At 35.5% G+C, this 22,104-nt stretch overlaps 2 protein-coding genes across 2 annotated transcripts in view; both read right to left on the reverse strand.

Annotated features, from left to right (window-relative positions):
* LOC139128160 (DNA ligase 1-like) overlaps positions 1-19,495 on the reverse strand; it is an 80,814-nt gene extending 61,319 nt beyond the window's left edge. Inside the window, exons 1-3 of the mRNA XM_070693999.1 lie at positions 19,369-19,495; positions 18,376-18,455; positions 18,091-18,169 (exon numbers count right to left, since the gene is read on the reverse strand). Of these exons, the coding sequence (XP_070550100.1) occupies positions 18,091-18,169; positions 18,376-18,455; positions 19,369-19,465 (256 nt within the window). The 5' untranslated portion in view covers positions 19,466-19,495. The remainder of the gene's footprint in view (positions 1-18,090; positions 18,170-18,375; positions 18,456-19,368) is intronic.
* Positions 19,496-19,527: 32 nt separating this feature from the next.
* LOC139128181 (uncharacterized) overlaps positions 19,528-22,104 on the reverse strand; it is a 50,798-nt gene continuing 48,221 nt past the window's right edge. Inside the window, exon 5 of the mRNA XM_070694016.1 lies at positions 19,528-19,835. Within this exon, the coding sequence (XP_070550117.1) occupies positions 19,528-19,835 (308 nt within the window). The remainder of the gene's footprint in view (positions 19,836-22,104) is intronic.

Consider the following 22,104-nt stretch of genomic DNA (forward strand, 5'->3'; position numbering starts at 1 on the left):
AAAGAGTTCCCATCAGACAAACATATTACAACTAGCACTACTACACAGTAATACTGGTTCGATGTATTCACATCATTTTGTTTCTCGCTATATAGTTTTGATCTATACTTGAGTTGAAGTAGAGTTTGCAATTATTGCCACAGCTTTTTCTGTCCAATATGCTGATGTACACCTTATGTAATCTATATAATATAAATATAGGGGCTACAACTCGGCTAATTCAGAAGAACTATATAGTGGTCCCTGCTAGGGTAACCTGCTAAATTATAGAACAGAAAGTTAGCAATTGTACCGATTTCTCTATCTTCATTTTTCGATGTGTTTTCGAGTGAATGTAAATTTATATTTCAAGCGAAATAAACTGAGCCTGAATCTGAAAAAAACTACACTGCAAAATTTATAAAATATTTTCTACTGTCTTGGGTTCCAAATATATTTCAATTTGCATTTTACTGACAGGTGAATATGTTGAAGGCAGTCTATGGAAATATTCATTTTCAAAGTGAAAAAAAAAGCCACTATTTAAACATCAACAAACATTTTTGACCGATGTAGTTACATACATCCATGACTAAATTATCAAAATTTTTAATGATAATCCACAAAACTTCTCTGTCTTAGGATTTCTAACATCTCTGAGATGAATCGACTGACAAGAATCACATCTTGTCAACAACCATATTTCTGAATTTAAAAAATATCCTTGCAATCAACTTCTTGCCATGAAATCCTTGTTCACAATGCAGTCAAGTCAATACAATACATTTAAACCTCAGCGCTCACTAAATTATTCCTTTCAAAAAATTCCTTCAAATTCTGACATTTTGATGTCATGTAGACATACACTTCATGTTGGTGTATTTATTTACTTGGAAAATACTTTGATTTGGTCTCTCTTTCTCTCTACAACACCAATTTTATCACCCATGACTGCAATGTACACAGGGTTTCTCACATTACCTTTAATAGGTCACAGATCCACTTTCCATCACATCGATATTTAATGATCCTATCAGTGCGTCATCAGTACGTCACAAACATAAACATTATCATCTTCATCCACAGCAATGTACCCAAGGTATCTCACAATCCACCCTGATATCTGACTTTGTCCGAATTGAGATAAAAATTCAGGTCGCTGTCAAAACACTTGATGCAGCCATTGCCACTGTCATAAACCATTACAACATTGTTGCTGTTCACAACCACAGACACGGGCTAGTGAATTGTCCTTTGCCTCTAATTTGACCATTGGCATCTGCCAGATATCTCCACCTTGAGTGTACTTGACCAGTCTATCATCTCTGTCCTCAGGTCTCAGATGGATGTCCTGAGAGGACAAACTCAAAGTGACCAAAACAAAGTCATCCATCAGAGCTATGTCCCAGACTACTTTGATTTTTTCAGGTAGAGTAATTACTTGGATAATTTTACCGTTTTCATCACAAACAACAATTTGTTTATTTTCATCATCAAGTATGAAATATTGGTTGAAACGTGAGATGGCTACACTCCTTGGCCGGAATGGCTTTGCAAACTGACCATCAAAGCTTCCTAGGACTTTGTCACAGGTATAATCTTTGTTCAATATCTGTACAATATTGTTACCACTGTCACACACCACAAGTTTATCACGGTGGAAGGCTAAACCTCTTGGACTCTTGAACTTTTGTCCTTGGTCTTGATGTTGACCATTAACCAATGTCACTGACCAGTCACCTGAAAGGTCAAAGGTCAAATCTGTGAAAATTATTGAATGCATTGTTGCACAGCTTACTTTTTGTTCTGCTGTTACAAGAAATATACTTTTATTCACAATTTTTTTTTCACTGCCATGAAAATTTTGAAACCGCATATATATTCTGTTTAGTTTAATATAATATTATTTTTTTGCAAATTCTCTCTCAATTATTGGTTATTTTGCAAATTTACCATAGCAACATTTTCAGCAGAAATAGGCAAAAGTAGTATTTTTGTCATAAATTTTTAATTTGTTATACTAAATTTCAATTCTTCAAATTTAGCACATTTTATTTTAAAGATGTTGCTATCATGTACCAAAATACGAAGTCCTTCACTTATTACTAGTAACCATGGCAACATGTTTTTGAGACAATTGCTCAAAATATTAATTTTCCTGTAACTTTGTATTTCATGCAGTAGATCCAGATTTTTTTTCGCAAAAGTTCACAGACTGTCAGTAATCTTGTTTATCATATAATAATACATTCAAACATTAATATGTAACAACTATGGACACATAAATGCTAAAAATTGCCTTTCGTTATACCACTATTTTGTTGTTGAAGTAAATGTTATTTCGCAAAAGTTCCAAGACTAAAGTAGCATTCATATTGTGTAACAATGCAATTCTACTTTAGTATTGTTAGCCACCATGGCAACAGTTTTTTCCAGTAACTCAAAATTATCATTTCCTTACAACTGTTTTGCCGTTGAAATAAAAAATATTCATTGAGGTATAATGTAAATCTTTCATTGATATATCAATAAATCATAACACTCATATAATGCCTAGTAACCATGGTAATGTTTTATAGTTATTGCTCAAAAATTCTTATTTTGTTGACACATTTTCTATGTTTTGAACATTTAATGAAGTAGTGTTCTACTGAAGATTTGTGAGCGTGAATATAAATGTTGAGTTTCAGTGAATTTTGTTTGATTTTTGTAGTCACTTAAAGCGAAATTTTCTTCTGTACATAAATACATTAGTTCAATAGTGGACATGTTCAAAATTTGCATTTCTTCGTAACTACACTAGGGGTTAAAATATAATGAAAATTCTTAACAAAAGTGTAAAGACTGATATAAACTTACTAATCGTGTATGAAAATTTGTGCAACTGGTAACCATAGCAACAGTTTTATTCTATTTGTTTAAAATTTCATCATAACAGTTTTCTTATTCCAAGTAAAATGCGAATTCTCTAGTGTGAATAGTTGTCAAACTATTACCAAATTCCAAATGATAACTTGATAATTGATCTACTGAGTAAAGACTCTATATAAACCCGGAATGTTCTTAATTCAAGTATTTTACAAATTATCCATATTTAATGGAAAGGTTAAGCCATTCCTAGATTTGGCGGTATAGATTGCTAAATTTCACAGTTTTTTTCTTTTATTCTACCAGCAATAATTGAATAAAATGGTAAAAATTTACAAGATGCCAAAGAGGGACCACTTAAGTACATGCATGAGGACAAAGTTTGACAAACACTGTCCTAGTTTGGTCACTTGTCCTGATAATAGTGTTGTATTTAACACTAGGTCCAATGTGAAGTTTGCCTGTTTCGTATGCTTTCAACACATGTTTCTGGCAGAGTAAATTGTAGTAGCTTGTGTTTTGAAGTGTAACAGGAACATGATACCAACATGACAATGCCCTAAGATTCAACTCTGAACCTGTCAATGTTCAACCACGTACAGAAGTGATTGAGTTTCATATGCATCAACACAGCGTTTATAGCAGAGTAAATGTAGAGCATGCGTTTTGAAGTGTAATAGAACACATGATGCAAACATAACATTCCCTTGGTTTCATCTCTAAACTCCTGATTACTGTTCATAACAGAGACAAGATTACTTGATCAAAAAGGCTTATATTTAAGAAATTCAACACATGGTAATATCAATTAGACTATGTTCCCCTTTGATAAGAATTGATACATGTAATAATGATTACTATCTTGCAGTCAGTTTGTTCATTACAGCTATAGTGGAAGTGATGTCCTTCTTTAGGTCTATTGAGCCCTGACAAAATCATAGTATCCAATCCTTGGTCAAGGACAGTTGTCTGTCAATAGTTGTTACTGTCGATGCAATCAAGTCAACTACCTCTGACAGCTATTGAACTGGTGTTCTTACCAATGCAAACAACTGATGCAGACAGTCAGCTCTCCGAATGTTGTAATAAAACCCACAAAACAGCAGTCACTTTTTACACTTCAATTAAAGCTGCAAACGTGCACTCTGACCATATGGGGGTACCTTGGCACTACTATAACAATGTTTTCTTTATATTTTTTCGTTCATATTTTTGGTGATACAGAATACCACAGTGAAAGTGTGAAATACTTCAATTTATGTTGTTCTGTGATGTTGGTGATATTAAAAATTCAGAGGTGAGGTGGGTGAGTACATCAAAATAAACCTTTCATAAGTTGCCATTCCTGACGTTAATAAAGACATGACATGACATGACATCAATAACCTTAATGTGAAATATTATCAACAATATATGCCAATACGATACTTTATTTGTCTTTGCCTTTGTGTTGCAAAGGGAGCATTTGTAGTTTCTGTTTAAGTTAAAGTTGCACATGTCATTGTATGTGATGAACCGATCACAGAAAGTATGAACATAAATCTCATGATATCATGATCCGAGATTATTAATTCATGGATACGTTTTTGTAGTGAATAGCCTATACACTTTTGAGGATTTTTTTTTCAAGGCATTTGAAGACACTTTTGTAGATGTTTTGTAGGGAACTTCAAAAAATGATTTACTATGTACCTCAGTTTGTAAAAGATTTAGTGAGTGAATAAAAAACTCTTTGTTTGTACAGTAAGTAGATTTGCCCATCATGCAATTGCCATGATATTATATGTGCTTTGTAGGGATTGTAAGTAGATTATAATGAAAGATACAAACTGAAAAGCAATCTATGACAGCAAACTGATCAGAGAGTCTGTAATCTAGGACACCGTACTTTCCAAATGAAATTGACACATTGGCAGTGTAGCATACTGTGACTGGCGTGAACCCCTTGGGAGGGGGTTACTGCCAATAGTTTTATATTTGGCTATGCCACCCAGTCTCCAAAGTGAACATATCTTCCCATGAATAATAAAAATATATGAGCCATTGTTAACATTATATAGCAAGTTTTATCAGGGAAATTGTTTAACAGTTACCTGTAGACTACGAGTATCATGAAAAATTAAAAATACTTATAGGTGAAATCCAAATATCATTATTGTTGTCAACATCTGAACTTTAAAATACCGTATTTGAATCAAGTACATTTGTATCGATTATCAAATACATTTAAAAGCTCAAATTAATTTAGTTTAGCTTTAGAGTTTTCTCAGTGAATCACATTTCCGTGAAATTCCAAATCCAATTTCTTGCACACATATCAACCTTTAACCATCCTAGTCTAACTAAGTACTTTAAAATGAATTATCAAACGTCTATAAATACACAGATTTAGATAGTTTTGTATTGGAAAAACATTATTCATAGTCTCCACATAGACTGCATGTACAGTGAATGAACATTTCAGTGAAATTCTAAAATCCAAATTGTTGCACACATATCCATTTGTAACCACCCTAGTCTGATCAAGTACATTAATATTAATAATCGAGAGTACATAAATACACAGGTTCACCTACTTTTGTATTGGAAAAAAATTATTCATAGTTTCCTCATAGACTCCCATGTATAGTTGATGAACATTTTCAGTGAAATTCCAAAATTAGATTTCTTGTACACATAATATGCACCTTTAACCATCATATTCTAATCAAGTATAATTATGTTAATTATTCAATGTCTGTATATGCACAAGTATAGCAAGTTTTTCATTTTAAAAAAATATTAACCTTTTTATCATAGACTCCCATGTATAATAAATGAACATTTTGGTGAAATTCTAAAGTCAAATTTTTGTCCACATACAGTACCATTAATTTGTAACAACCCTATTTAAATTAAGTACATTTATGTCAATTATCAAATATCTATAAATGCATAGATATAGTTTTGATTAAAAAAGTATTACATACTTTTCTCATACACTACCATGTATAGTGAATCAACATTATCAGCTGATTATCAATTAAATCCAAATATCAAAATTTTGTAAACGCATGCTTGCACAAAAATATTGCGATCAACCTGTAATTTCTGTCCAATTGCTTTGGGGGTAATTTCAAAATTATAGAAAGTCATAAGAGGAAATTTGAACATTAACACCTTGTGGGTTGGTGAGGAGTGCAATATGAAAAAATCTGAGAATCCTTTTTTTATTCTCTTGCACCCCAGGTGTTTGTATGTGCAACTTTACTCAAGCAGTGTGTGTGTGGGGGTGGGTCATGAAATTGTTGTCATCTCAAAGGGGGGTTCATCAATTTTTTTGTGCAATGGGTAGGGGGGTTGACTTATTTTGACTGATGCGCAGGAGAATTTGCCGGCCCACCCCGGCCATGATAAATAAATGCTCCCTAAATAAGAAAAACTAGTCTCAAAATGGGTATATCTATATTAGCCCGTCATTGAAAAGGAAACTGAAAGAGGTATTCCCTAACAAGTTACAAACAAACGAGGCTGGTATCGGACAAACAGTTTCAAAAAAAAACATTGATTTGAAGGAAACTTAGAAAAGAATGTGAAATGATGATCAGTTAGGGTGTTCCTCAAAAAATTTGTCAATGACACTGTGCTCCCATTTTACAGAAATAATATAGTACACACATGACTTTGTATTCCGACAGAATGGTTACTGAGAAAATTCCACAGCAAAGCACTCTTATACCTAATCATATGTGAAATGCTTCATGTCATAAGGGCCTCTGCATCTAATTTGAAAGTAATGGGATAAACAGCTCGAAGATGGTAAAATGGTAAAATTTGCCACCAAAATACAAATATACAAATTCCACCATATTTGCAATGGATCATCTTTTGATCATCCCTAGGAACCTGCAAAACAAATTTAAAAGCAATCAGACCATTATTTTCAGAGAACAAGATGTTTTGACAAAATGGCAAAATAAAGGAAATAACCCATCAATAGCCAGATAGTAGTTCCTGAGATCTTGTTTTTCGACCATTTTCAGAGTTTTTCTAACTCATTTGCATACTTATAATGTTCACATGTTCATTAGATGAACAATACATACACCACACATAGCATCTCTGCACCAAAATCAGCTTAATATACTGCAGCTATTCTCAAGTTATTGCTGCAGACACAAGTATGTACACACATAAATACAGAAAAACATCACAAACAGACATAATTACATCATATAACCCCACCAGTTGTCACCAGTTGACATATGTGAATGGCAAATGGGAACTACCAACAGAGAAACCTAAAATTATTAACCAGCACAACTTGATGCAGCTACTTATAATTGTATATAAAAAGTTAATGACATTCCAACCTAAAGTAAACGTGCCATGTTTACACAGATTGCTTAATTGCTACAAATAACACATAAGATATATCCTACAGACTAGAGTTATGAGTTACACACAATGTATTATACAATTCTCTTAAAATCCGACTTTCCTCATAAAGCTTAGAGAATTGCACCATTGAAATAGTAGAAATAACACAGTAGCCTGAAGTAGTACAATTAGACTCTTCTGATAACATGGATATGACATTGTCCACTCACCCACGCTTAAACAAGGCTGAGCGTATTACACACCTTTTGTTAATACTGAGTATCCTTGCACAAACAATGAATCACTTACAATAAACTGTACACTGTCAGATGTGTGTTGCTGTTTACTACCGTGTTGCTGTGAGTGGACAATACGGGGCCGTACCCGTCAGAAGATGGTCCCTTCCATATCACAGGATGCAAACTCCAAGCCTGGAGCTTTTTCACATAATGCAAATTACATGGACAACTTCCTGTGCAATTTTTATCGTTTTTTTGTAAAAAATCGCGCGAGTTATAAATGGCGAAAATAGCCTTTCCAGGGTAAGTGACCACAAAGGTAGCACATCGGTAAAAATCATCCTTGATGAATTCCCCTTTAATAGTTAAATACAGGATTCAAACAGGATCTACAGCAACAGTTTGCTGCTAACAGCTAAAATCGATGTTCGGAAACAGCTCATAAACTTCCGGAACATAGCTCTGCACCACACAGCAAGTGAATGTCTTGAATGCCAATCATGCCGACCGGATCTATTCAAACAACAACGAACGTACTGGATTGACAGTCGAAACAGGCTAGAGCAGCAACATCTAGAGTTTAGTGTGGTACTCTGGGAACAGGATCGAGCAGCACACAGCCATAACCAAGTCTGCAACTGGACTTACCTCTCCTCTCGTTCAGCAGGAATCTGGTCTCAGTGGGGTTGGCTGTCAGCACACTGGCCGCTTGATGCTGAAGCCCCTCAAGGCTAAGTCAGCAGCTGCTCAGGATTCTGCAAGCCCTGCCGCCGAGACGTCTGAGATGTCTCGTATATATACAGCAACTCTGTTCTATCACTCTGCTACACTGCTTGCAAATCTCTAAGTCCAGAGTTTAGAGATCTCTGCAACTACTAAAAGGCATCCTCCCCTTGTGCCTGGAGTAGCGCCCGTTTGCCAACTCAACAAAATCACAAAAAAATTGGCTTAAGTATGACTTCTCTATCCAGTCAGAAGCTACTTTTGCACACGAACAGAGCCTTAAGCCAGTGACATACAATATTTGCTCATTATGATTGCCTAATCTGTATATTAGTATCCCTGCTTAGTATCATCTAAATACTGATACTGACCAGGTTGGCGAAAGCAACTGTACAGAAGAAGTGATAAGTGCTAAACACTCTAAGACAAAGAGACGCATAGGTATGCAGTCCAGACATGTCATCGGATATGTCTATTGGCCTCTTAAGTGCATGAACCAAGGAGAGTACGCTACTCACTACTATAAGTAAAACGTAAACACAGAAATTAACAGGTACTAATTTGTAATTAAGAAACAATAACAAACACGATTACACATCCAGAATCGTTACTATAGCCCCTCCTTTGAGTTCCATAACTTCCGTTTGAAGTTTCTCTTGTTTGGCAATACACCAATGAACATGTCCGCTAAAATTTCAAAGTCAGTCTTCTCAGTAATAATTTTTTCACTACAAAAGTTCAATAGTTAGATGTAATACAGAACAACTCAACACTAAAAAGTCTTAACTGTGTACAAAATACGGTTTAATAAACGTTTAAAAAAAACAAAACAATTGTCCGAAAGCACAATGTCCAATGCGACATACACTATCGTGACTCTTCCAGCTCACACACAAAACCCCATCACGATAAATATCGACGAATCCCTCTAAGCCGGGAAAGTTCACGACGAGGTCATAATGCCCAACGTACAACTGTTCAGGGCAAAAAGTTTCTCAATAAAGACAAAGGACGATTACCTACTTCTATAACAAGGTCGGAAATCTAATACTTTACTTGGTAGAAGGAGCCGGTGAATCTCTGGAGTTAGGGTTTGGTCGACGCAGATGAAAAGTGCATAGACAATTACTTCTTGTACTTCAATCACTCTTTCTAGCAGGTCTGAGCTCAGCTGCAGTTGACTCTCTTTTGGGGAACTGAATCTACTACCGGTAATTGAGGCCGTCTCAGGTGTTTCCATTACATGTCCTAGAATCGAGGCCACTTGTCTCCATGGAGATCACTTTATACTCTCGTCTCCACTCTGTACTGTCAAACACTGCCTTGTCCTCAGATGACCTCTCCCCACACAAAGTTGTCGAGCACACTGTTATCAGACTGACCTCCACACCCAGCTCTCTCAACCTCAGCCTGGAATTCACTTGGGTGACTTTTATACCGCTGATCTGTCCACTCAAGTTTGTTTTCATCTTAGCGCCCATAGCTCTGCTGTCCCTCACCACTGCCGTTTTTAGTTTCACAGCTCCGCTAATTCGTCAGACTGCTTGCTACCGTTCAACACTCCACTTCCACCAGCATTACCCACAGTATGCCTCGGCTGTCTGTTGCCATGGGCACTCCTATGATGCATATCCAGGCCTCCAAGACTTGCCCATCGAGTCCCCGGTCACACTCAGTGCATCTCTTATGGCGTCCACCCTCTCTCTGGTCTCGTTTACAGATCGACTAATGCTTTCTTAGTTTTCTCCAGTCATGAAAACACACGCCACATTGCCTACATGAGAACTAAGGTTTCGGCATGTTGTCAGCTCAGCATCATCAGGAACATTTTTGCCTTTTGAAGGGATTCACCCTCTTCTTGGAAACGACCTTGCTAGGGACAAGGTCATTACCAATCCACTCGTGACTGATAATCTTAGTTTAGATCAGAATCCAGAGCCATAGAAGATAAAATTCCTGGCCCTTTTCCTCCATGTGCCATTATTCGAGCCATGTAAAAGAAAACATCTGAGAATCAAAATATTCTCAAAAATAATGTCACAGATGTTGACTTAAATGACACCTTTCTCAGTCAGGTGTTTGACACGGATCATTCCGTTATCCCTCGTGGATTTGAAACTTCCAGTAAAACTTCTGCTGACCAAGGTCAGACATTTTCTAGATCAAATCTCATTGCAGAACAACACAAAGACCCAGATATTTTGTGTTTGTTTGACAGGATAGATGATGAAGGTGAAACTTCAGATAGCTCTGTTTGCTATTATACAAAATCTGAAATTCTCATGCGTAAATGGGGACCTCTAAATGTCTTGGTTGATGACGATTGGGCTATAAAACATCAAATTGTGGTTCCAAATTCTATCGTGCTGAAATATTGCGCCTGGCCAATGAGACCCCTGGGCTGGTCATTTGGAGTCAGGAAAATCTATCATAAAATTCTCAGTCATTTTTACTGGCCTAATCTCAGGCAGGATGTAGCACATTTCTGTAAAACTTGTCACACATGTCAAATGGTAGGAAAGCCGAATCAGACCATTCCAAAGGCCCCTTTACAGCCAAATCCTGCATTTCAAGAACCATTTAGTAGGATACCAATAGACTGTGTTGGGCCCCTACCAAAAACAAGATCAGGAAATGAGTACATTTTGACAATAATGTGTACATCTACTCGGTTCCCAGAAGCCATACCACTGAGAAATATAAAGACAAAGACTATATATGAAAGATTTAGTCAAATTCTTCACTGTATTTGGCCTCCCTAAATGTGTCCAGTCAGATCAAGGCTCAAACTTTATGTCGGAATATTTCAACAAGTAATGGATCAGCTAGGCATTAAACAGTATAGGTCATCGGACTATCGTCCAGAAAGTCAGGGTGCTAGCTCTTGAGCGATTTCATCAACTAAATAAAATAACTGGACTTTGCAATGCATACTTTATGCCTAATTCAGTGCCATTTCAATATTTCCAATACCAAATTGCAAAAGGATAGTCATGGGATAGATCATCCTGTTTGCTACTTTTCACGCAAATTGAACAAATCCCAGAGAAACTAATCTACAATTGAAAAGGAGTGTTTATCTTTGATATTAGCTTTACAGCATTTTGAAGTTTATGTTACTTCCTCAAATCAGCCAATAGTGGTTTTATATTGATCACAACCCTCTTGTTTTTCTGCAGAAATTAAAAGGCAAAAATCAGAGATTGCTCAGATGAAGTTTTATGTTACAGGAGTTTAATCTTGATATTAGACATATCAAAGGCAGATCCAATTTAATTGCAGACTGTCTCTCTCGTATTTAGCATTCATTGTTGTTCACACTTTTAATATCACATTTAGCAATATACCATCATCTCCAGCATATGGTGTGTATATTTCACAACTCCTTAGATACAGTAGAGCATGCAATTCATATGAAGACTTTCGAGTTAGACACAGCCTATTGCGTAAAAGTTAGTGAGGCAAGGATTCTCAGAAAGTAGATTAGCGAATCATTGGTTCTACGGTAATATGGAGATGTTGTATCAAAATATGACCTGTCTGTTACTCAAATGATGAGTGACAGCATACTAATTTTGACTCACAAAAGTATTTTGGTGAATTTACCAAATAACAATGGATTTGTCGCTTCGGGTCAATCTTGACGGTGCGTCTAGCTGGCAGGATACGCTTACCCATTCCGACACTTGGTACCACCACTATTTTGTGGTTCAAGATGACCCCATCGCCTTTGTCATATTCGACATGTTCCTTGGACCTGGTAAATTTCTTAGTTACCTTGAATGATAAGGATTATTGACCTGATTTGATGTGTATTGTAAAAAAAAGATTTTCTTGAAAAATTTTCTGTTTTGAAGAGGGGATGTGTTATGTAGCTCATTTTCCCCAACACTCATCATGACCTGAGTTTAATTAGTCTAGAACATTCTCAAGGTCACTGCCCTTAACGACCTCACAACTTTGAATTCAATTAGTCATGTTTGGAATGTTCTGGAAATTTAATTAGTTGTGTAAGAGAGATAATTTTAGAACAGTAATTAGCATGTCAATAAAAGTTCAAGACTGTTCTTAAATGCCTATGGAAGCACATGAGTATAAATACTGGGACAGCAGGCTTGCAGTCAGACATTTGGGATCGTGTCTCTTGCGTGTTACTTAAGTCTTTGGAAACTCCAGCAGTATTAATTTTCAAGACTTTTCAAGACCTTCACTGCCACGCTGGATTTATACTGTGTACTTTGTGCAACTTCAAGCCTGCAAGCCAAAGGACTGTTCATTCATCCGACTGACTGTTACAACTCTGAGACTGGAGCTTTGCCGTCCCAGCTGAGATAAGTAGCCTGTACACTTTTACAGTTTGTATACGATCCCTTGACTTAGCAATTAGTTTATTTTTTGTAATATGTTTTAGACGGAAACTGCTGAGTTCACCTTTTGTTCGTTTTCACTGCACGTGACAATACAGACAGACAGACAGAAGGACAGATAGACAGACAGACAGGCAGACGCCGCCGACATACTTATAAGCTCTCTTTGTGTTACATACCAAATGTGAACTAAAACCTAAAACTGCCAAAAAGAATTAATTTGTCATTTTGTATAATGAACACAGGGTTTTCTAAGCATTTCTTCATCGTTTCAATTCTGTTGAAAAGTGCCACCTTGGACAGCAAAAAATTCTTAAGTTCGTACCAAACTTGATATGTATTTCATATATATCTACAAGCTTGGTACAAATTTCACCTCTATCGTGAAAACCCCATTACTGTGTACTGAACTAGTAAAACTTGGTCAAATTTCACATGTTCAATTAAAGTGTTTATCAAATTTGTATCGTATATGTACTTCTATGTAGCAAGTTTGATCTTGCGTATGGGTAGTTGTGACATAGACAAATTAATCAAGCACATGTAGTCAAAGGCTTCTTACCTTGCTCGCCTTGTTTCTTCAGATCAGATTGTTCCGATTGATGTTCTAATTTTGATACTTTACCCTGAAGTTCCTTGATCAGCTTCTTCTTCTGTTCAAGTTCAGACTGTAATTTCTTCTGCTTTACACTTGTGTCAATACGTTGTCTGGCCATTGACTGTTCAGTGCTCTCTAGCTTCTGTGTCAGTTCCTTACACCTCTCTTCCAAAGTAGCTTTCTCTTCCTTTGCCTCCTTCAGTTGAGATTCTAGAGTTTCCCTGTCCATCTCAAATTTAAATTGGATATCTTCAAGGGCAGGACAGGAACATAAATGGACACATTTAGATCAGCGTTATATAGTGTAAAACACATCTTCATGCGCAGACAGCAATATATATATATATATATATATATATATATATATATATATATATATATATAATATATATATATATATATATATATATATATATATATATATATATTAAAACATGCACAAGCTAAGTCTATTGCCTCTTCATGAACAAAATATACCGGAATGTATATACTTTGGTCGTTCTACGTCTTGACACCCGCGTCTATATCATAAACTTAGGTGAATTTGAACTTTTCTGTGTCAATTTCGATGTGCACGTCAATATGAACAAAAAACGCGGCGGCCACTCTTTTCATGATCAAATCACGCGAAAATTCCTACAAATCAGTCCTAATAATTAGAGTCTGACAAAATACATCTACTTGGCAAATTTTGAGACCTTGTGTTTGAGTTTTGTTGCCGATACGGGGGGTTCGGATTCGTGTAGATCCCCCTGCCACCTGACCTTTTGATGCACAGAGTACACTTTTATGTTGTACACATACAGTTCCCAGTACAGTGCAACAAAGAGGGTCAGGTACTCTGTCTGGGCCGCACACTCAGCCTCTAAAAGTCGTGTAATGAAATCAATATTTTCATAGACTACGACCATAATAATAATTTATATAAGTATTATATAGAAATAATAACGCGAATAATAATAGGTTAAATTTCGTTAAAATTTCACCATAAGGGTATTTTGGGTCGAAAAGACCAAATATGATATCGATTTCACTGCCCCATGTTTCCATGGTAACCATTTTAGGGGTTGAAAATTTCAGTTTTTCTAATATCCAATGAAAAATTACTTTGATTTATATAAAATTATCTAAGGGGGAGTTCGGGTCAGAGAACACAAAACCAGACTTATTTTAATGTTTTTGAGTTGCCATTGTAACTATTCTGGGATTGAAAATGTTACTTTTTCCCTAATTCCTATTAAAGAACTATTGATTGATGTAAAATTGATAATAAGGGTTTTTTTCTGGTTGGCACACCAAAAAAATCACACTCATTTTAATGTGAGATGTTTCCATGGCAACCATTCAGGAGTAAAAATTACAAGTTTTTCAAAAATTCCATCTAAAATCAAGGAATCAACAGAATGTGTTCTATCAAAGGGATCCTTTGGGTTAGAAAGATCAAATATCCAGTGTAACAATCCAGTAATCAACAGAAATATTATACCAAATGGTTATTTCGCGTTAGAAAGACAAAATATGATATCCATTTTTACTGCCTTGTGTTTCCATAGTAACCTATTTGCGTTTTAAAATTTCAATATTTTTCCTAAGTCCATTAAAAGTAATCCCAGTTACTATGCAAATGCTCTCCTAAGTGTATTTATAACAGCATGAACTCCATGTTCATTTTTGTTTTATGTTGCCATAGTAACCATTTCGGTAACCACGGTTTTTTTTAAAACCATAGACCCTCGAGAGGGTCTATGTTAAAACATAATTCACTGTTTTTTATTTATTTTATGGATTTCTAAGTAACAACTTTTAACATTTGTTCTATAATAATAATAATAATTGTAATTTCTTTGCCTTCATTCTAGAAAGAATAATAAAGATAATGTAAATTGGGGCCATTTTGGTCAAAATTATGTTTTCCGTTAATTTTAGTGTGTTAGAATTAATTTTACATAGACCAGAAATAATTTTTCAAGCATTTTTAATTGTGTTTCATGCAGTCATCCCAAATAAGTGTTATATAGTATATTACTAACTTATTATGCATTTATCGAATTAAGTTTATGCCTTCAAATTAATTTTATGTGCTGAAATTAATTCTACTAGTATCCGAACCCAATCATCCTTATCACCCAATGTACCATTACATTTATCACAAGCAGTAACAGTAGCGCACAGTTTTTTCGTTTTATTTAAAACATAATTCACTGGTACTTATTTATTTTATGGATTTATAATTAACGACGTATAATAATGTTCATTTTATAATAATTTATTTTGATTTCTTTGCCTCATTCCAGGAAGAATAATGAAGACAAATTATTTCTGATTGTTTAACTAAAGTAAAATTATGGCCATGTAGTGGTGCATTATTTTTGTGTGACCTGGCGTGACCCCATAAACTCTATGATTCTGATGATTAGCTAGATCTCCCCTTTCCATGGTAGCAATGGCTAAATTTGAACATGGTCCCTGTACCCATTTAAACATTTTTTTAAACCTTGCAGGCCAAGACAAGGGGAAATATTACAAGTTAAATGTTTCATGTTTAATATTGCCCAGGGCTCGAAATTATTTTTTTCCCCTGGTAGTCCACATGGGCAACCATATTCTGAAGTTGGTAGCCCGGTGACACTGGCTGGTAGCCCATGCATATTTTAGATCAGGGGTATCTTTTTTCGTTAACCAGACAAGAAAGGGCTATTTTACAAGGTTCTGCCCATGAAGTGAATTTTCTAGTCTTTTAATGTGTATACTTGCACACCTTTAATGCCCAAGGAAACAGGTGTAATGGACGACAGTGGGACTCAAAAGTTTTGTGACCTATAAACAACCCGTTTCACTCTCACAGTTGTATGCAAATTTTAAAAGTCGCCATGACAACATGACAACAATATGGCCTTTTCAGCACTGAGACATACTGTAGCAAGGCTAAAATAGACCATGGCCCTTCTGTTGGGAGGAGGCATAATTTCCGTGTCATTTTGATTGATACATTATTATCAAAATACAACGAGAATGCGTTTTTATTGGCCATCGTTTCCTGTGCCTGTCATTCAAGTACGTCAGTTCAGATATGGAAACTTTGTTGCAAAGTTCCACCGCACGGCCGGTCGTCTCCAGAACAAAGCAAATTTCTATGCCCAGCTGGGTTTGACTGCATTTATCTAGCTCGTCCCAAAGTGACGGACGCATCTTTCAACCTTTCAGCTTGGTGAAAAACGCATTTATTGATTCCTGTGGACTCGCTTATTTTTGCACAAGTTCTACATGGACACAGGAAAAAGTTGTTGAATACTCACTGTTTCAGTGAATCCGCCAAGATGAGAGTTCTCAAATAAAAAAAAATGTTGCCGAGCTCGAATACAAATGTCTTCTCATTAAATTACGTCATTGTTATACAAGAGTTAGCATTCCAAAGTCTGTCAGCCTGATTTTTTCAAAGTTTGGAGAAGGCCGGCATTTCCATCAGAAAGATTAAATGACGTGACACGCAAAATTCCATCGCATATTATCTGGCAATATGTATAGTAGAAAGTAATGTATACCGTCGCTCCAGGTACGTATAAGCTTATACTTCACAAAATGGCCACAGGCGGCTCGAACTTTCTGAAAGGATTTCCTAAACGTCCTCCTTGTTACCTTAGGGACTCACTTGTGATGTCCTGAAAAGTATTCTCTGCAGTAATTCCAGTTTCTGTCAACACGCAAAGCTCAACGACAAGATTATAGCATGAGAAGTAGTGTACAGACTACACATTCACGCGCAGGTAAACTCAATTGCGCATGCTCATATTGGCAGACTACACTGGCAAACGAGTGCGCATGCGTGAAGGTATATTTGCAGCAAATACACTGGCATAGACTCTCCACAGTTGCTGTGCCTTGTTTTGTGCGCGCCCACGACTGCCACGATGGGCCTGCATTCGAACACCTTTTTTCAGAATTCCCACAGCTTCAATGAACTGTTATTAGATTTCTATATAATACTTATAGCCCCTAAACTTGTAATAATAATAATAATAATAATAATAATAGCCATGGAAACACAAGAATGTAATGCTTGTGTATTCCAAAGGAATTAACTGAATAATTGTCGGAAAGAACGAACCTGAAACTTGTCGTATTACTGGGGTTTTCGTACGCATTGCAACCCACGGTAGGGTTCGACCTAGCTTGCACAGTATTCACACTGCGGAGATTCAGTCAATTTTTGTTCTGGAAAGATAGCGTTACTTTTTCTGTGGTAAATTTCTAGGCCTTTGCTATCTTTGGAATCTTGTAAAACTTTGTGGAATGTACGTGTAGACTGAGATGTCCTCTATGTGCTCTGTACACAAATGCTTTGTACCTGGCGCACGTGACCGATGACTGGAAATGATTGACAACTCGCCAATGAAATATTGATATTATTCCTATAGCAGTTCAAAAGTTTAAAATGTCGATGCGTATAGGAAATAACTTGTATATTGCAAAAAATAATGAATTCTTGGCTTGTGCATGTGATACATATATTATTGCCTAATATGTTCTTTCTTCTTAGGTTGGGAAAATACTCGTATGTCATAACTGGGTCACCACAAGTCGAACGCGAGTGGTGACAAAGTTATTACATCACCCCTGCTTTCCTTTGTCGAATGAAGAAAATTATTAGGGAATAATATCTAAGTATTTGTATTGCTATTGATAGGAGATGGTAATATTCACAATATCAGTATTTTCAGTGACAAATGTAACAAATAAATTATGATTATCTTCAACTATACTATGGATGGTCAAGTGTGAACAAAGACTTCAATGGAATACAGGGTTGCCTGAGAATCGATATGTCATAAAATGTTTAACAATACACTCATGGGCAAATGATTATGGATACCAATCAGAATGTTGATGTTGGGTAATATTTTATTTGAATATCCAGTGATCTCAATGAGAAGTACAAAGATAAACCACAAGTACTTACATTGTCCTTGTTCAGTCTGAGAACTACTATCAACTCTTCCTGTGACCATTGTGTCAGATTTCTGATCAGTGTCTTCATCCTGAAATGTCAAAGTACAACAGGATATTTTAAAGGCTGTTATTTCTTTGGTTTTGAATGAGATCATGTATTGAAATTTATGTGATGAATAATATAATATAAAAAACTTGTCGACATATTCTAATTGTGTTATTCCTGAGTAGAAATGTATCTATATCTTTCTTCTTCATTGATAAAAATACTGTTGTTTAATAATTGTAAACTTACATCAGTGAGTATCTCTTCATCATCTTCTCCCTCAATGACATCATGATACATTTTGACAGGTTCAAGTCCACCACCATCTCCTGAATGAAACAAAAGAATGTGAGCTAAGACAACTGCTGCTATGAACCTCTGTGAAATACCAGTTGATAATTGCTAATAAACGCTGGTTATGATTGTCAGTCAGACGTGTATCTAGGATTGATTATCCTTAATTCAAGTAAAAGTGTTATAAATGAAGTGTATTTTATCTAAAGGCAGTTATTTTAAAGCTAACATAGCTGAGGTCTACATATCAACTATGCAGTCCCTTGTTCTCTTACCAGATTGAGAAGATCGACTGACTTAGGGATGCTTTCTCAAAAGAAAGATAATCTACTGGTTGGAAAAAAAGAATATGAGCTGAGACAACTTGCTGCTGTGAAATTACCCGTTGTGAAATACAAGTGTTGATAATTGCTAATAACGCTTTGAGCCATGATTTTCAGCTGGAGGGGTACCTAGGATTGATATCCTTAATTCAAGTTATACATTAAATCCTATCCAAAGGCATATTTATATATAGATTTCATCTGAAATGTGAACTCTCTTGTTCTCTAATCCAAATGATAAGTTAATGATTTAGGAATGCTTTTTCTGAGGGAAGAGAATTGAATTTTCTCATCTTCTGGTGTCGGATTGAAACAGCGAAATTTTCGGAAACATCCATTTTGAATTAAGAGAGCTGAAATACCATAAAGTAGGGGGTTTGAAACACAATGCATTCGAGTTTGTCTTTGCCTGGTAACTTGAAGGTGGATTTTTTCATGAAATGTGGAGATGCATGCATGCAGCGCTAATTAAGTGACTGTAATTGGATGTTATCATCATCATCCAATTGTCCAAAAATTGAGAAACAAAAAATTTACCACAAAGTAACGCACATAAAGTGACATAAAATTTATGGTACACATTACCTTAACTTGCTTGTCAAGGTATGAAACTCAGCAAACTTACTGTTTATGAAGAACAGTTCTACTTCATCAAATTTAGCTTGGTCATATGTTGCTTTCAACTTGAGTTGTAATCCAACTTTGTCAGCCCTCTCTCTCATCTCATCAGTTATCAATAGTGGTTCAAATGAGTCAGGAAAACTACCAGATATACATGTCTGTTTCAGTCTGTACAAGTTATACAGAGTAGTAGGTCAAGTAAGATTGTCAAGGAATCTTGTTTCATACTGGTCACTGAAACTTCACCAAAGCTGTCCTTACAGTTTTGATCTACTCTTTGGACAGAATTGTTATTTGTTAGAGCCTCGCATTCAGTTTTGTCCATTTCTGCTTGTATCTTCTCCCATGCTGCTTTCAATTGTTCCTTTTTCTTCCTGACACTCCTCGTTTGGACTTTACTGTTAAGATCTCTCATTTGTTGCTGGTAGGATTCTTCATCTAGTCCAACATGCACAATGAAAGCATCTGAACCTGATGTTCAGAAAACAGATGAGAATACGTTACTTTGTTAAAACTAGCTTTTCAATGAAAGTCAGTACACTCAAAATACTTTGCGGTCTTCATTCACAACAGTTGTTAGTCAGCACTCTACATTGCAGTGATAATTTATACAATTTTAGACTTGTGAGTGATAGCAGGTTTAAAAGGGAAAGTCAGTTTCTTTGCCTGCGGGATTAATTAACTAACTATCTAATTTACTAACTAACTAACTAACTAACTAAATAAAAAAATACACACACATACCAGTATATATATATATATATATATATATATATATATAATATATATATATATATATATATATATATATATATATATATAATTTCTCATATTCATATATATATATATATTATATATATATATATATATATATATATATATATATATATATCATATATATATATATATATATATATATAATTTCTCATAAGGACATCTATATACCGGTAATCCGATTTACCAGTATGTGTATATATATAAATGCAGATGTCCTCGTGGGAAAATACACTGCTCGATGTTAAAAGCAGGGAGTTCTCAGTGCTCAATGCTAGAAACAGAGCATTATAAATAATCAATCATTATTTTTATACATGTCCCTTAAATATTATAAGCTTTACCAAAAAATTAGAAAACATTTTGCATGAGCAAAGCATGGATCATTCATGATGGCTTGAAACTGCCTAATTGCCAAATGAAGTTTTTTATTTACAGCTGTTCTCTCTTTGATATCTATCTATCTATCTATCTATCTATCTATCTATCTATCTATCTATCTATCTATCTATCTATCTATCTATTGTTATGTGCAGGGAAAACCACAAAAGGAAGAACTCAGCAGTTTCCGTTTAAACAACATTTCTTACGAAAATAAAACTACCTCTAAGTCAAGGGATAGAATACAAGCTTTAAAAAGTGTACAGACTACTTATCTCAGCTGGGACGGCAAAGCTCCAGTCTCAGAGTTGTAACAGTCAGTCCGATGAATGAACAGTCCTTTGGCTTGCAGGCTTGAAGTTGCACAAAGTCCACAGTGTAAAATCCAGTGTTAGCAGTGAAGGTCTTGAAAAGTTTTGAAAATTACTACTGCTGGAGTTTCCAAAGACTTGAAGTAACACACAAGAGACACAATCCCAAATGTCTGACTGGAAGCTGTGCACGTCCCTTTTTATACCCATGTGCTTACATAAGGGCAAATAAGAACAATCTAGAACTTTTATTGACATGCTAATTACTGTTCTAAAATTATCTCTCTTGCACAACTCAGTAAATTTTCAGAACATTCCAAACTGGACTAATTGAATTCAAGGTTGTGAGGTCATTAAGGGCAGTGACCTTGAGAATGTTCTAGACTAATTTAACTCAGGTCATGATGAGTGTGGGGGAAAATGCCTACATAACACTACCCCTCTTCAAAAAGGAAAATTTTTCAAAGAAAAAATTTCTCTTTTCCAAATGTAATCTTAAAAGTGTGAACAACAATAAACTCTAAATACGAGAGAGACAGTCTGCAATTAAATTGTCTCTGCCTTTGATATGTCTAATATCAAGATTAAACTCCTGTAACATTAAACTCCATCTTAACAATCTCTGAATTTTGCCTTTGATTTTCTGTAGGAAAACAAGAGGGTTGTGATCAATATAAACCACTATTGGCTGATTTGCAGAAGTAACATAAACTTCAAAATGCTGTTAAGCCAATATCAAAGATAGACACTCTTTATCAATTGTAGAGTAGTTTCTCTGGGATTTGTTAAATTTGCGTGAAAAGTAGCAAACAGGATGATCTATCCCATGACTATCCTCTAGCAATAAAACAGCACCAGCAGCCGTATCACTAGCATTTACAGCTAATTTGAATGGAAAACTGAAATCTGGTTTAGACAAGACAGGAGCACTTTGAGCATGGCTTTAAGTGTATCAAATACCTGTTGGCATTGTTCAGACCAAGGAAACTTTACTTTCTTTTTAAGTAAGTTAATCAAAGACTCAGTAATTGTGGAGAAATTTGGACAGAATTTTCTGTAGTAACCAGCCATACTGAGAAAGCACATCATTGTTGTTTGCAGTTTGGTATGGGAAAATTTGAAACTGCCTGTCCTACAGTATGTCCAAGGTAAGTCACCCTCGCCAACCAAACTCAGATTTGGCAAGGTTGACAGTCAACATTGCTTTGCTCAGTCTCTCAAAGAACTTCCGCATGAGCTTGATGTGTTACTCCCAGGTGTCACTATACAGGACG

The sequence above is a fragment of the Ptychodera flava genome, unplaced genomic scaffold (assembly GCF_041260155.1).
Source record: "Ptychodera flava strain L36383 unplaced genomic scaffold, AS_Pfla_20210202 Scaffold_45__1_contigs__length_1260105_pilon, whole genome shotgun sequence".
Taxonomy (NCBI): domain Eukaryota; kingdom Metazoa; phylum Hemichordata; class Enteropneusta; family Ptychoderidae; genus Ptychodera; species Ptychodera flava.